At 43.5% G+C, this 16,323-nt stretch overlaps 1 protein-coding gene across 1 annotated transcript in view; it reads right to left on the bottom strand.

Moving 5' to 3' along the window:
- Positions 1-647: 647 nt before the first annotated feature.
- The window catches only part of TENM2 (teneurin transmembrane protein 2), a 554,076-nt gene continuing 538,400 nt past the window's right edge, over positions 648-16,323 (bottom strand). Inside the window, exons 27-28 of the mRNA XM_055086878.1 lie at positions 4,211-4,341; positions 648-2,582 (exon numbers count right to left, since the gene is read on the bottom strand). Of these exons, the coding sequence (XP_054942853.1) occupies positions 1,821-2,582; positions 4,211-4,341 (893 nt within the window). The 3' untranslated portion in view covers positions 648-1,820. The remainder of the gene's footprint in view (positions 2,583-4,210; positions 4,342-16,323) is intronic.

Here is a 16,323-nt window from a genome sequence, read left to right as displayed (position 1 = left end):
CACACACACACACACACACACACGAACGCACACATAGAGCCACACAAACTACAGGCATGTTCTCTAATGTGGGGAGAGTGTTTGCCTTCAGTTTCCTGGCAGCACCTTCTGGAACTAGAACACGGCAGCAGGGAGAAGGCTGACTGTCCCTGGAATGCTGGAGGGACCCATCCGGGCACAGGTGGGCCTGAGGGTCCTTGCCACCCATCAGCCCCAGGCCCACACTCTCCTTCCCGTCTCTGCTCCATGAAGGGCGGAGGCTGCAGATGTAGGGAGAGGTCACTCTAGAATTTAGAGCAGCTTGGGGACCAGGGGGTGCCTCTAACAGAAGCTCCTCCGAAAGTTCACAATTCCATCTCTGCCTGAGCATCGTGAGAAGCTCCCCTTTCCTCCAGAAACTTTGACCTGGCCCTCACCTCAAAGCATTTCCACAGAAGACCAGTGTCCACAGGAGTTTTAGAGACTTTATTTATGTATAAACAATTTAAACACTTTGCCATAAATTATCTTTGCCTGTCCCTAGTCTTTGCTTAGCAGCAAATTAAAATTAATATAAAAACTCGATGAACAAGTCATACATGTATATTACAAAAAAGTTCCTGTACCAAAGTTCTTATTAGACATTTTTTTTGGTGTTTTTTTTTTTAAACTTTTTTTTCTTCTTTTTGTGGGTTTTTAAAATTTTTTATTTTCTCTCCTCGTGGTGACTTTCATGTGATTGTCTCAGTTTCTGGACCAAACAAACACACTAATAATTTTAAATCTCAAACAGTGATTGTGCCTTGAGGCTTAGGTATGTACAGGGTGATCTGAAGTGGTGCCCGTTAGCAAAAGAGTGTCACGATGCCCACACCTCTACTGCAACTGATACCCACGAACTACGAATCTAAACAGACTACACCCTGTAACTGCGTATTACTGTCCACAATGGAATCTTCAAAGACAAAAGAATATGAAATTTATCTGTAGTGATTATAGCCACCCTTGGAATTAAATTTTACACTCTGCGCTCAAATAAATTAGCTCAGGCCAGACTAAATCGGGACCTGAGAGTTAAGTGCTGAACGGTATTATTTCGCTTTCATATCAATTTCCTTTCTTTTCTTGTGTTTTTATATTTTTTTTTTCTTTAAAAAGTATTTCCAATGCTCACTCTTTCACTTGTATCCCCCCCCCCCAGTCGCTACACACAAATCACCCCCAAAGTCGTGGTTTAAATGCACCTGTATTTGTTAAAAGGAAAACGTTTGTAGCATCTGTCCAACCAGCAGTCTGAATCGCTGTCCTCAACTGGTCCTGGAATGCTGGCCCTCCTGGACGTCTGTGTGTCGCTCACGTGTGAATGAGTGAGGTATTAGAAGATGAGGCCTTCTCGTCTTCACGTCTCTGTTTTTCGGTCGGTGTGTTTGTTTGTGTGTACGTGTGTGGGTTCTTTTTTTTTTTTTTTTTTTTTTCATGTCGTGTGCGTGTGTCTGTTCTTCCTTTTGGACATTTTGCGTCTCTTTCCATCTCTTTGCTGTGTAGACCCAGAACAAGTGGGTCATATTTTAGGGGAACTCGGAACATGGTTGTGTGATCGTTCATTCGTCTGTTTTGTTTTTCCTCAGGAATTTGCAGCCGGGCTTTAGTCTGCTTCGGGAGGTGGGACTTGTCGCGTGGACAGTAGCATTGGAACTCAAAAAATGTGAGCTTTCTTGCCACTTGGTTTCCTAAAGCAGCCCGGCCTCAGTGCCCCTGTTAGGTCTTCATCTCCTTAGGAGAGGAGAGAACAGTGACTCCTGCTGAGCCATCCAGACGAGGAATGGCAGCACATGATTTTGTTACCTCTTTCCCATCTCATTCTGTCTTAAAAACTGGATGTTGCTGCTACTGTCTGCCAGCTCGGGGTATTGCTCGACGGGAAGCACGTAATAGCCCTCGTAACCCTGCACACGCCCCGTGCTCAGGAGCTGCTGCTTCTCGCCCTCAGTCCACAGGCGGCTGCCCTCTCGGCCGTCCCTGGCTTTCTGCTGTTCCTTGGCCCAGGCGGTGCCCAGGGCCCTCTGCCTGGCCTGGTCCAGGATGCGGGCCTTCTCTTCGTCCAGGGTGTCGGGGGTGAGGCCGTAGCGGATGCTGAGCAGCAGCGTGGAGTACTGGAACTCGACGTTGGTGAACCTTCGAGTCCTGCCGTTGACCAGCAGCGTGGGCTGCGACACGGTCACGTTCACCCCGCTCTCCAGCACCTTGCGGCCGATGGTGGTGCCCAGGGTGACCAGGTCGCCGTCGGCCGAGCCGATCTTCACAAAGTAGTGGGTGTCCTTGCCCTCGATGCTGTAGTGCATCTTGTCCAGGTAGTAGGCGTTGTTCAGCACGGACGCCACCTTGCGGCTGTCCTCGCTGGCGATGCTGGACGTGCCGGTGGTCACCCGCCCCTCTTTGATGGCGAACATGATGCCTTTGCCGATGATGGGCGTGGTGGTGGCGAACCAGTGGCCTGCTTTCTCTCGGATGCTGGCGTGGAGCTTCTTAGAGATGACCTGCCCTTCAAGGGCCATGAAGGCCTGGTTGTGCCTCTCGGTTGTCTGCTGGACACCTGTAATGAGCTGTGGGCATAAGAAAACACAGAAAGCTGAGAAGGTGGGCTGGGCCGCTGTGTGTACGGGCTGGGCAACATAGTGACAAAGGGTCAGAAGGAGGAAGGCTGGGGCTCTCCTGCAAGAATATGTCTTGCGTCTGTCACGATAGGAGCTGAGATAGTCCTACCTTTTGGAACTAGGACAGACTGGCAGGTTTCCAGTGCTCTGATGCTGTGGCCTCTCCACCTTGTAACTGCGCCATTGACTAAAAAATGGGGGTGCGGAGGAGTACCGCATTGCTGGTATCTGCACCCAGGCCTACCCACTTACCATGGCTCTCCATCATTGCGGAAGAGAGAGTCACTCTGCCTGCTGATGATCTGGCAGCTGCCGCACACACTTCAGACCCAGGAATATCCTGACCTGAAGGGCAGGGTGTTTGAGCAGCTGTGAACCCCGCTGCTGTGACCTACCTCTCTTTGAGGCCAGTGCCCTGGTTATTCATTAACTTCCTTGGGTTAGCACCTGGCTACTCAAAGTATGGCTAGCAGCTGAGACATCTCCAGGACTCTCCCTGTTAGAAAAGCAGAATCTCAGGCCTCCCTCCTGACCCACCGAGTGAGAAGCTGCAGCTTAACGAGACAGTCTAGCTGGTTTGCGTGCGTATTAATGTTTGAGAAGCACCAGAATAACAGATTCTGGCTTCGTGGGCCAGAGGGACTGTCCCTGGGCTTTTTGAGTCATTTGCTTTGGATTCTGGCCCTGCTTCTGCAGAGGGATGAAATCCCCATTATCTCCTTGGCCTTGAGTTCTCTACTCACAAATTACAGCTCACCTCAATTGGTGGTTGGGGGACAGGCTGGGATAATGGAAGAGGCTGTGCTTGGGAGGTAACAGCACTTAGATAAATGAGCGAAATGATGGCTATTCATCCACCGAGTGGTCCCCACGGGGCAGAACTGTGAGAATGCTGTTCTCAATTACCCAGCAGCTCCTCCTGGTCTCTCTTTAGTGACACAGTCTGGACGATTATTCAGAGCAGGTGAGACCTTTCCGACTTTTATTGTGCCAAGCACAGGTTCTGTAGCTGGGGATATCTGAGCACAGATATCCCCTGTCCAGTTGTGGCCGAGATCTCGGCGGCACCCAAATTGAAACCACATCTCGGTCATCACCAAGAAACCCAAGCACAAATTATGTTCAGAAAACTCAATCTGTATACATTTGGGCCATAAAACGCTGAGGTTTTATGTAAGGCATAAAAATGTTCTTTAATGGGACAGAAACTGCAAACCACCGTTTTATTACGTCCCATAAAAGCCAAAAGGGTTATGATCTTACAGGCAGCGCAGATGGTAGGTTGCTGCTAGATTTCTCAGTGCTGTGATTAATCAAGGAGTGACTCAAGGGTACACACGGAACAGATAATGATACCACAATTAAGGTAATAATTGAGGTTGGGAAGAAATACGTGCTGCGCCAGACAAGGAACAGTACTGACATTCGCTGTCCTGCGAAGTCACCACGTTTCACGCCCCTTTTATACCCAGCTCCGATGTTTTCCTCCGCTACTGACATGCCCTTGGCTCCAACATGGTTGTTTGCCAAACGGAATGATGATGGTCATTGGATCCTTGGCAGGGACCTCCACTTACCTGTCCGTTCTCACTTGCTTGACTCTCTGACAACTCATAGGGCGGAGGCACGAAATACATTTTGGCTCTTGGGAAGCCGGGAATTATGTTGCTAAGCTGAAATCCAAACATCACCAGCCAGCTTTTCACATCTACGGTGGAAACGAAAATAAAGATTTCTGAAATCATGATGGATGGAAAGCCAGAGAGGATCTTGGAGACAGAACAAAATAAAATGGGGGGTTGTGTATGGAGTCCAGCAGGAGAGGGAGGCAAGAGCCTGTGAAGGTCTCCTGGCCTGGACCCAGAGCTGCTTACCTGGGTTCTCGGAAGTGGATGCCCTTACAAACTTGGTCAGTTGACCCCCACTCACCCCTCCCCATGTGGTGATTTAGGACAGTGCTGGAGTAAGATAGATCTACTTTCGATGCCCTTGCTGTGTGACCTTGGGCAAGTTCCTGGCCCTCTCTCAGCTTCAGGTTCCTCAGATATGAATTGGGATAACAACTGTACTAATCTCATTGGGCTGTCGTGAGGATTGACGGCAAAAATCCATGTCAAGGGCTTATCATGGTGCCTGGCACGTGGGTTGCTCAATAAATATGGACTCCTTCATTTGGCAAGTATTTAAGGGAGCATCTATTACGGGCCAGTCAATGTGCTTAGAGGCTAGAGACACAACGACTGGCTACATGCAGACGTGATGATTAACAGTGTGCAGGACCTCGGGGGGTGGTGGGTGCTGCTGCACTGAGGCTGGCTCATTATAGAAAGGGGACTCCCCGAGTGTATGGAACGCAGAGAGTCGTCTGGCTCCTGAGACCCTTTCCTCATGTGTCTACTCTTCAAAGGGAGGTCAAGAGAGAGCTCTGTGTGCTCAGAGTACGACTGCCCTTCCTTGCTAGGGCTCAAGATTGAGGCTGCTCCACTGTCACTCTCCATCTCTGTTCCTGAATTCCTTCTTAGTAATTTCATTCGACAAGCAGTCGATCCTTCCAGCAGCCTGGCCTCTTTATTTTTTTGGTGATCCTCCCCCTACTAACTCTCCTGCTCATCCTCTGGACCTTGTTATCATCAATACTTCTGATCCCCCCATTATCTCAATTTCATGTACATCACCCTCTGATCACCACCTGGACTCTCTCTAGTTTACTCCTTTTTGTAACCTGACACCCATACTCCCTGAGCCTCTCCTCTCCTTAGGACCTTCAACCTACCCTAAACTTCTTTTCCCTCCCTCAGCTTCTTGGTCTCTCTTCTCTTCTCACCTAGCACACATTCCATGGTCAATCATTAGAATTATTCCCTTGTGTATCATCATCTCAGATCCTTGCCCCTTTCTCACTTCATCACACCTGCTTGGTGAAATCACAATTTTGGTTAAATCATGGAAGGCTCTGCCTGTTCCATGTTTGTCCCTGTGCAGCTGAATGTGGCAGCAGAAAGGAATGTAACCACACTGACTGGCGTTACTTTAAATTCCTGTCAATGAACCCCAATTGTGCCTTCCTGCCGCCTGGCAATCTGACTACATCCCCTTCCTTCCATTTAGTCCTTCTCCCATTCTCTTGGATGATTTTACCTCTTCTCATCTCGCCTGAAACCTCCCACACCTGCTTTCCCTTCTGCGCTCTAGCAGATGACCTTAATTTCTAGTCTAAGAAAACTGATGAGGCCAGAGGGGAATGTCCCTAAACCCTCATCATATTTATCAGCCTACCAGCATCTGCACCCATATTCCCGCCTTCCTCCTGTTAGTCTAGATGAGCTGTTGGAATCAACCCTCCACTTGTGCACCAGCTCACGTGCATTTCTGCCCACTCAGGGACAGCACTCCAGCAACCCTCTCTCTCCGTCAATTTACTCTCTCTTCCAATGGATCAACCCCATCAGCATACAAACATGCCACTAAAAATCCACCTTAAAAAAATCCCTCTCTTGTCCCTCCCTCTCCCTTTAGCCACCACCCGTGTCTCACCCCCTTTACAAGAACTTCTCAAACTCAAAAATAATTTTCTAGACTCACTGACTCCCATTCATCTCCTCTGAATCAGGCTTTGCTCCCAAAGACTCATTAAAACAACTCTTGTCAAGGTCACAGTTGACCTCTGTGTTGCTGAGTCCAGTGCTGATTGTGGTCCTCATCTTGTTTGACCTATCAGAAATACCTGACAAGTTGAACACTCCTGTGTCTCTCCTTGTCTTGGCTTTCTGGACAGCACACTCTCTTGTCCCCCTCCCACCTTTGTGGCCACCCTTTGTCCCTCTTTGGTTCCTCCTCATCTCCCTACTCTGAATATCAGGATGTCCTAGACTCAGTCTGTGAACTTCTTCTGCATTCTATCTACTCGTCCAAACACGGTGATCTTATCCAGCCTCAGGGCCCTCAATACCATTTACATGCTGATGCTGACTCCAAAATGTATGTCTCCATCCAGGACCTCTCCCTCAATTCCAAACTAGCGTATCTAATTACACTTCAGACTTCTATCCAAAACTGAACTCCTCATCTTCCTCCCTGCACCTGTTGCCATAGTCTTTTCCATCCCAGGTTATGGCAACTCCATCCTTCCAGCTACCATCCTTGACCTCTTCCTTTTTCTCACTTTCTATGTCTAAACCATCAGTAAATCCTTTACTTTTTTAAAAAAAAATTGAGGTAAGTTTCACGTAACATAAAATTCATCATTTTAGGGCTTCCCTGGTGGCTCAGTGGTTGGGAGTCCGCCTGCCGATGCGGGGGACACGGGTTCGTGCCCCGGTCCGGGAAGATCCCACATGCTGCGAAGCGGCTGGGCCTGTGAGCCATGGCCGCTGGGCCTGTGCTTCCGGAGCCTGTGCTCCGTAACAGGAGAGGCCACAACAGTGAGAGGCCCGCGTACCGCAAAAAAAAAAAAAAAAAAAAAAATCATCCTTTTAAAACATTTTGAAGTACACAATGCAGTGGCTTCCAGTACATTCACAGTATTGTACAAACTTCATTTCTATTGAATTCCAGAACATGTTCATCACCCCCAAAGAAACCGCATACCTGTTAGCAGTCATTCTGCATTCTCCTTTACCCTCAGTCCCTGAAAACCACCACTGCTTTCTGTCTCAATGGAGTTGCCTATTCTGGATATTTCATATAAATGAAATCATATAATATGTGGCCTTTCATGTCTGGCTTCTTTCATTTAGCACAATGTTTTCAAGGTTCATCCATGTTGTAGCCTATGTCAGTACTTCATTCCTTTTTATGGCTGAATAACATTCTGTTATTTGGATATACCCCATTTTGTTTATTCATTCATCAGTTAATGGATATTTGGGTTGTTTACACCTTTATTTTTTACTGTTATGGATAATGCTATTATGAATATTCATGTACAAATTTATATTGATTTTTCTTCATTCACTGTCAGGATTTTATTATTGTTATTTTAGGATAGCATTTAAAAAAATGAAGTATAGTTGATTGACAATGATGCATTCGTTTCAGGTGTACAGCAAAGTGATTCAGTTATACACATACATAATATATATTCTTAATTTAATTTTTTATTTTATGTTGGAGTATAGTTGATTTACAGTGTGTTTGTTTCCAGTGTACAGCTAACTGATTCAGTTACGCATGTACATATATCCATTCTTTTTCAGATTCTTTTCCCATATAGGTTATTCCAGAATATTGAGTAGAGCTCCCTGTGCTATATAGTAGGTCCCTGTTGATGATTTTATACATAGTAGTGTGTATATGTTAATCCCAAACTCCTAATTTATCCCTCCCCACCACATTTCCCCCTGGCAACCACAAGTCTGCTTTTGAAGTCTGTGAGTCTGTTTCTGTTTTGCAAATAAGTTCATTTGTATCATTTTTTTTTAGATTCCACATGTAAGTGATATCATATGATATTTGTCTTTCTCTGTCTGACTTACTTCACTTAGTACGATAATGTCTAGGTCCATCCATGTTGCTGCAAATGGCGTTACTTCATTCTTTTTAATGGCCGAGTAATATTCCATTGTATATATGTACCACATCTTCTTTATCCATTCCTTTGTTGATGGACATTTAGGTTACTTCCATGTCTTGGCTATTGTAAACAGTGCCGCAATGAACATTGGGGTGTGTGTATCTTTTCGAATTATGGTTTTCTCTGGATATATGCCCATGAGTGGGATTGCTGGGCCTATGGTAGTTCTATTTTTAGTTTAGTTTTTTGTGCGTGTGTGTGGCACGCGCGCCTCTCTCTGTTGCAGCCTCTCCCATTGCGGAGCACAGCCTCCGGACGCGCAGGCTCAGTGGCCACGGCTCACGGGCCTAGCCGCTCCGCGGCATGTGGGATCTTCCCAGACTGGGGCACGAACCCGTGTCCCCTGCATCGGCAGGCAGACTCTCAACCACTGCACCACCAGGGATGCCCTATTTTTAGTTTTTTAAAGAACCTCCATACTGTTCTCCTAGTGGTCGTGCCAATTTACATTCCCACCAACAATGTAAGAGGGTTCCCTTTTTTCCACACCCTCTCCAGCATTTATTGTTTGTAGGCTTTTCGCTGATGGCTATTCTGACCTGTGTGAGGTGATTACCTCATTGTAGTTTTGATTTGCATTTCTCTAATAATTAGTGACGTTGAGCATCTTTTCATGTGCTTTTTGGCCATCTGTATGTCTTCTTTGGAGAAATGTCTATTTAGATCTTCTGCTCATTTTTTGATTGGGTTGTTTGTTTCTTTGACATAGAGCTGCATGAGCTGTTTGTATATTTTGGAGATTAATCCCTTGTTGGTCACTACGTTTGTAAATAATTTCTCTCATTCTGTAGGTCGTCTTTCTGTTTATGGTTTCCTTTGCTGTGCAAAAGCTTTTTAAGTTTAATTAGGTCCCATTTGTTTATTTTTGTTTTTATTTTCATTACTTAGGAGGTGTATCCAAAAAGATCTTGCTGTGATTTATTTCAGAGTGTTCTGCCTATGTTTTCCTCTAAGATTTTTATAGTATCTGGCCTTACATTTAGATCTTTGAACCATTTAAAGTTTATTTTTGTGTATGGTGTTAGAGAATGTTCTAATTTTATTCTTTTAGATGTAGCTGTCCAGTTTTCCCAGCACCACTTATTGAAGAGACTGTCTTTTCTCCATTGTTTATTCTTGCCTCCTTTATCAAAGATTGACCATAGGTGCGTGGGTTTATATTTGGGCTTTCTATCCTGTTCCATTGATTTATATTTGTTTTTGTGCCAGTACCATACTGTTTTGATTACTGTAGCTTTGTAGTATAGTTTGAGGTCAGGGAGTATGATTCCTCCAGCTCCGTTTTTCTTTCTCAGGACTGCTTTGGCTATTTAGGGTCTTTTGTGTTTCCATACAAATTTAAAAATTTTTTGTTCTTCTCTAAAATTGCCATTGGTAATTGATAGGAATTGCATTGAATCTGTAGATTGCCTTGGGTAGTATAGTCATTTTCACAGTATTCATTCTTTCAATCCAAGAGCATGGTGTATCTTTCCATCTCTTTGTGTCATCTTCGATTTCTTTCATCAACATCTTATAGTTTTCAGAGTACAGGTATTTTGCCTCTTTAGGCAGACTTATTCCTAGGTATTTTATTCCTTTTGAAGTGATGGTAAATGGGATTGTTTCCTTAATTTCTCTTTCTGATCTTTCATTGTTAATGTATAGGAATGCAACAGATTTCTGTGTATTAATTTTGTATTCTTCAAATTTACCAAATTCATTGATGAGCTCTAGTAGTTTTCTGGTAGCATCTTTCCATTGTGGCTGGAAAAGATGCTTGATATGATTTCAATTTTCTTAAATTTATTGAGGCTTGCTTTGTGGCCCAAGATGTGATCTATCCTGGAGAATGTTCTGTGTGTACTTGAGAAGAATGTGTATTCTGCTGCTTTCAGATGGAAGGTTCTATAAATATCAATTAAGTCCATCTGGTCTAATGTGTCATTTAAGGCCTGTGTTTCCTTATTGATTTTCTGTCTGGATGATCTGTCCATTGATGAAAGTGGGGTGTTAAAGTCCCCCACTATTATTGTGTTACTGTTGATTCTCCTTTTATGGCTGTTAGTATTTGCCTTATATTTTGAGGTGTTCCTATGCTGAATGCATATATATTTACAATTGTTATATCTTCTTCTTGGATTGATCCCTTGATCATTATGTAGTGTCCTTCTTTGTCTCTTGTAACAGTCTTTATTTTAAAGTCTATTTTGTCTGATATTGATACTCCAGCTTTCTTTTGATTTCTATTTGCATGGAATACCCTTTTCCACCTCCTCACTTTCAGTCTATATGTGTCTCTAGATCTGAAGTAGGTCTCTTGTAGACAGCATATATCCAGGTCTTGTTTTTGTATCCATTGAGCCAGTCTATGTCTTTTGGTTGGAGCATTTACTCCATTTACATTTAAGGTAATTTTCGATATGTATGTTTTAATTGCCATTTTGTTAATTGTTTTGGATTTGCTTTTGTAGGGCTTTTTTCTTCCCTTCCTCTTCTGTTCTCTCTCTTGTGATTTGATAACTATCTTTAGTGTTGTGTTTGGATTGCTGTGTGTGTGTGTGTGTGTGTGTGTGTATCTATTGTAGATTTTTGGTTTGCAGTTCCCATGAGGTTTTGATATAGAAGTCTATATGTATACAAGATTGTTTTAAGTTGCTGGTCTTATAATTTCCATTGCATTTACAGTATCCTGTATTTGTACTCTGCTCTTCTCATGACTGCTGGTTTTGATATCATATTTGTATGTGGATGATTTCCTGCCTTTACTTTATGTTTGCCTTTACCGGTGAGCTTTCCCATTTGTAATTTTCTTGTTTTTAGTTGTGGTCTTCTTTTCCGCCTAGAGAAATTACTTTAGGATTTGTTGTAAAGCTGGTTTGGTGGTGCTGAATTCTCTTAGCTTTTGCTTGTCTGTAAACCTTTTACTTTATCCATTGAATCTGAGCAAGATCCTTGCTGGGTAGAGTATTTTTGGTTGTAGGTTTTTCCCTTTTATCACTTTAAATATATCATGCCACTCCCTTCTGGCCTGCAGAGTTTCTGCTGAAAAATCAGCCGATAGTCTTATGGGGATTCCCTTGTATGCTATTTGTTGCTTTTCCCTTGTTTTTAATATTTTTTCTTTGTCTTTCATTTTTGTCATTGATTAATATGTGCCTTGGCGTGTTCCTCCTTGGGTTTATCTTGTGTGGGACTCTGCACTTCCTGGACTTGAACGAGTGTTTCCTTTCTCATGTTAGGGGAGTTTTTGGCTATAATCTCTTCAAATATTTTCTTGGGCCCTTTCTTTCTCTCTTCTCCTTCTGGGTCCTCTATAATATGAATGTTGGTGTGTTTAATGTTGTCCCAGAGGTCTCTGAGACGGTTCTCATTTCTTTTCATTCTTTTTTCTTTATTCTATTCCACGGCAATGATTTCCAGCGCTCTCTTCCAGCTCACTTATTAGTTCTTCTGCCTCATTTATTCTGCTTTTGATTCCTTCTAGTGTATTTTTCATTTCAGTTACTGTATTGTTCATCTCTCTTTGTTCTTTAAATCTTCTAGATCTTTGTTAAACATTTTTTGTATTTCCTCAGTCTGTGCCTCCATTCTTTTTCCAAGATCTTGGATCATCTTTACTATCATTACTCTGAATTCTTTTTCAGGTAGATTGCCTATCTCCACTTCACTTACTTGTTCTTCTGGGTTTTTATCTTGTTCCTTCATCTGAAACATATTTCTCTGCTGTCTCATTTTGTCTGACTTCCTGTGTTTGTGGTCTCCTTTCTGCAGGCTGCAGGTTCGTAGTTCCTCCTTCTTCTGGTGTCTGCTCTATGGTGGCTGAGGTTGGTCCAGAGGCTTGTGTAGGCTTCCTGGTGGGAGGGACTGATGCCTGCACACTGGTGGTTGGAGCTGGGCTTGTCCCTCTGGTGGGCAGGGCTGTGTCAAGGGGTATATTTTTAGGTGGCTGTGAGCTCAGTACAACTTTAGGCAGCCTGTCTGCTGATGGGTGGGGCTGTGTTCTCTCTCCCACCCCACTGGTTGTTTGGCCTGAGGCGACTCAACATTGGAGCCTGCAGGCTGTTGGGTGGGGCCAGGTTTTGGTGCCAAAATGGTGACCTTTGGGAGAGCCCACACCAATCAATATTCCCTGGGACCTCCACCACCAGTGTTCCTGCCCCCACAGTGAGCCACAGCCAACTGCCACCTCCCCAGGAGACCCTCCAAGACCTGCAGGTAGGTCTAGCCCAGGCTCCTATGGAGTCACTGCTTTGTGCTGGGCCCAGTGCATGTGAAATCTTGTGTGCATCCTCTAAGAGTGGAGTCTCTGTTTCCTCCAGTCCTGTGGAGCTCCTGCACTTGAGCTCCTCTGGCCTTCCAAGTCAAATGCTCTGGGGCTTCTCCCCCTGTTGCCAGATCCTCAGGCTGGGGAGCCTGACGTGGGGCTCAGAAGTCACTCCTGTGGGAGAACCTCTGCAATATAATTATTTTCCAGTTCATGGGTCGCCACCCAGCAGGTATGGGATTTGATTATAGAGTGAAAGCACCCCTTCTCCTGTCTCATTGTGACGACTTCTTTGTCTTTGGTAGGTAAAATATCTTTTTTGTTGATGGTTGTTCAGCAGTTGTGATTTTTGTGTTCAGCAGTTAGTTGTGATTTTGGTGTTTTCATGAGAAGAAGTGAGCATAAGTCCTTCTACTCCACCATCTTGTCTGGAATCGAGGGGCTCTACATATATATTCTTTTTCAAATTCTTTTCCATTATAGCTGATTACAAAATATTGAATATAGTTCCCTGTGCAATACAGCAGGTCCTTTTTGTGTATCTATTTTATATATAGTAGTGTGTATCTGTTAATCTCAAACTCCTAATTTATCCCTCCCTCCTCCCTTCCCCTTTGGTAACCATAAGTTTTTTTCTCTGTCTGTGAGTTTGTTTCTGTTTTTAAATAACTTAATTTGTACTATTTTTTAGATTCTACATATAAGTGATATCATATAATATTTGTCTTTCTCTCTGATTTTTTCACTTAGTATGATAATCTCTAGGTCCATTCATATTGCTGCAAATGGCATTAATTCATCCTTTTTTATGGCTGAGTAATATTCCATTGTATATATATGCCACATCTTTATCCATTTATCTGTTGATGGGCTTAGGTTGCTTCCATGTCTTGGCTATTGTAAATAGTGCTGCTATGAACATTGGGGTGCATGTATCTTTCTGAGTTATAGTTTCATATTTTCTGGATATATGCCCAGGAGTGGGATTGCTGGATCATATGGTAGTTCTGTTTTTAGTTTTTTTAGGAACCTCCATACTGTTCTCCATAGTGGTTGCACCAGTTTTCATCCCTGCCAACAGTGTAGGATGGTTCCCTTTTTTCCACATCCTCTCCAGCATTTATTATTTGTAGACTTTCTGATGATGGTACAAACTGATGTTTGAAAACCTTTTTTCAGTTCTCTTGTGTATACACCTAGGTGTGGAATTGCTGGTCCTATGGTTAAATCCTTTACTTTCACTTTTAAAATAGACCAGAATCTGTGTCCACTTCTCACCACTTCCACCATCTCAACCCTGGCCCATCATCTCTTGCCTTGATTTCTAACTGGCCTCCCTGCTTTCACCTCTGTGTTCCACATACCTTGTATGCTCCACATACCTTTAGACATGGAAAAGGCCCTTACCATTCCATTACTCGTAACACTCCAGGGATCCCCCATTTCTCTCAATGAAAAAGTGAAAGTCCTTCTAATGGTCTCTAAGGACCCTTGCCCGTGATCTCTCTGACCTCGTCTTCTCCTCCTCTCTCTCTCTTGCTCACTCAGCTCCAGCCTCTGTGTTGTTCTTGAACATGCCAGGTGCACACTTATCTCGGAGCCTTTATACAGGCAAGACCTCTGCCTGGAGTGTGCGTCCCTGAAAGTATCTTCTGGATGTCTCACTCTTCCCTTTTTCAAGTCTTGCTCAGATGTTGCCTCCAATAAGGCCAACTTCATGTTTAACCCCTGCCTGTTCCCACCCCCAGCAATCCCAAGTCCCCTTGCTCCACTCATCCCCCCACTCCCAAAACAGTTACCACACTTGAACATGTGTCTCATTTGGGCATTTATTACATTTATTGTTTATTGTCTGTCTCCCTCACTGAGAATGTAAGCTCCATCAGGACATGGAGTTAAAAAATCTGTTTCATTCACCGATGTCTCCCCAGGCCTAGCACAAAATAGGTGCTCAGTAAGTATCCATGGAGTGGATGAATAAACACTGAATATATGTGGCAAAAGCCACCCTGAGTAGTGTGTGTGAGACAGAGGAACTACCTGTAACTGCTTGAGAAAATGCTTCTGAAGGGGCTGAGTAAGGTCTACCCACCTCCTGCCCTGGGACTGCTATGAGGGGTTTAATGCTGACTTCACTACTAAACATACAGGCCTAGAAGACTGTCTAACGAGAGGGACTCTGGAATCCACAGTGTGTCCATCAGCCTTAGGCACAAACAAGTTCCTTGAATGACGTGGCAAGTACATGTATTAGCGATAGCCCATTTAAGAGTCACGTAACATCAATAATCATCAGAAAGATGCAAATAAAAGCCACAGTGAGATAGTACCACACACCTGTCAGAATCACTGTCACCAAAAAGACAAGAAACAGTAAGTGTTGGTGAATATGTGGGGAAGAGGGCCCTCTTGTGCAGTGTTGATGGGAATGTGAATTGGTGTAGCCACTATGGAAAACAGTATGGAGGGTCCTCAAAAATTAAAAATACAACTACCATATGATGCAGCAATTCCATTCCTGGGTATTTATCCAAAGAAAACACTAATTTGAAAAGATATATGCAACCCCATGTTCATTGTAGCATTATTTACAATAGCCAACATATGGAACCTAAGTGTCCATGGACAGATGAATGGATAAAGAAGATGTGGTATATATACATATATAATGGAACATTACTCAGCTATAAAAAAGAGTGAAATCTTGCCATATGTGACAACATGGATGGACCTGGAGGAGATTCTAAGTGAAATAAGTTAGAGAAAGACAAATAACATATGTTTTCACTTAAATGTGGACTCTAAAAAACAAAACTAATGAACAAATGTAACAAAACAAACAGACTCAGATACAGAGAACAAACAGGTGATTGCCAGAGGGGAGGTGGGTTGAGAAATGGGCTAAATAGGTGAAGGGGATTAAAAGCTACAACTACCAGTTATAAATAGGTCACAGGGATGTAATGTACAACTCAGGGAATATAGTCAGTAGTACTGTAATAACTTTTGTGCATAATCTATAAAAATATTGAATCACTATGTTGTACACCTGAAGCTAATGTAATATTGTAAGTCAACTATACGTCAATAAAAAAAGTCATTTAAGAATACAGGTTTGAAATTGCCTTAAAAAGTGTGTCAGCATCAAGCAGACAGAAGCCTCGCTTTAGTCTAGCAATGATCATATATCCACAGAGCACCTCTGTGCAAAGTAGGTGGTGAATGCTGTGCAGTGCGGTTACCAAACTTTGGGTATTTGTGGTTACCTGTCATGATCACCTATTGTGGTTGTTTTGCCATATCCAGGGATCACCTGTACTTGTTTTGCTTTGTCTACTTAAGCAAATCCATTATAAAAAAGAAACTTTATGTCACTACCATAAGTGGGAGAGCACTCTTACTTGATGCAAACAGAAAATAACTGTAAAATTAAAACAAAACAACACAATTAAGCTGGAGCATGATTTTGTTACCTGCTACCGGGGGAGTCTTAGACCTGCTCTCTCTGTTAGAAAGGGAGATGAGAAGTGTTAATGAGGTGTTACATACACACCAGCATCAAGTGGAGGCTTTCTCCTCTGCCGAATTGGGAGAATAAAAAGATCACTGAAGAGAAACTAACTTTCCCCATCTGTGTTTCCATGTTATTTAATACCTCATCTGAACAACATATGAACTCATCCCATCTTTCACCAGGGATACGGAGGGAATCCCAAGAAAGGCAAGAGAGAGGTCTTTGCCCTCAACAGACTCTCCCCAACGTGATCTTTCCCCTGCAGGGATCCCTCTCTAGTCTCCAGGAGATGATGTTAACAACCCCCTGCCTTGGGGACCAGACATTTTAATCACTTTTTTTTTTTTTTTTTTTTTTT

This window comes from Physeter macrocephalus, chromosome 8 (genome assembly GCF_002837175.3).
Source record: "Physeter macrocephalus isolate SW-GA chromosome 8, ASM283717v5, whole genome shotgun sequence".
Classification (NCBI taxonomy): domain Eukaryota; kingdom Metazoa; phylum Chordata; class Mammalia; order Artiodactyla; family Physeteridae; genus Physeter; species Physeter macrocephalus.
The sequence above is the reverse complement of the archived record's forward strand: the minus strand, read 5'-3'. Positions and strand labels throughout refer to the sequence as shown.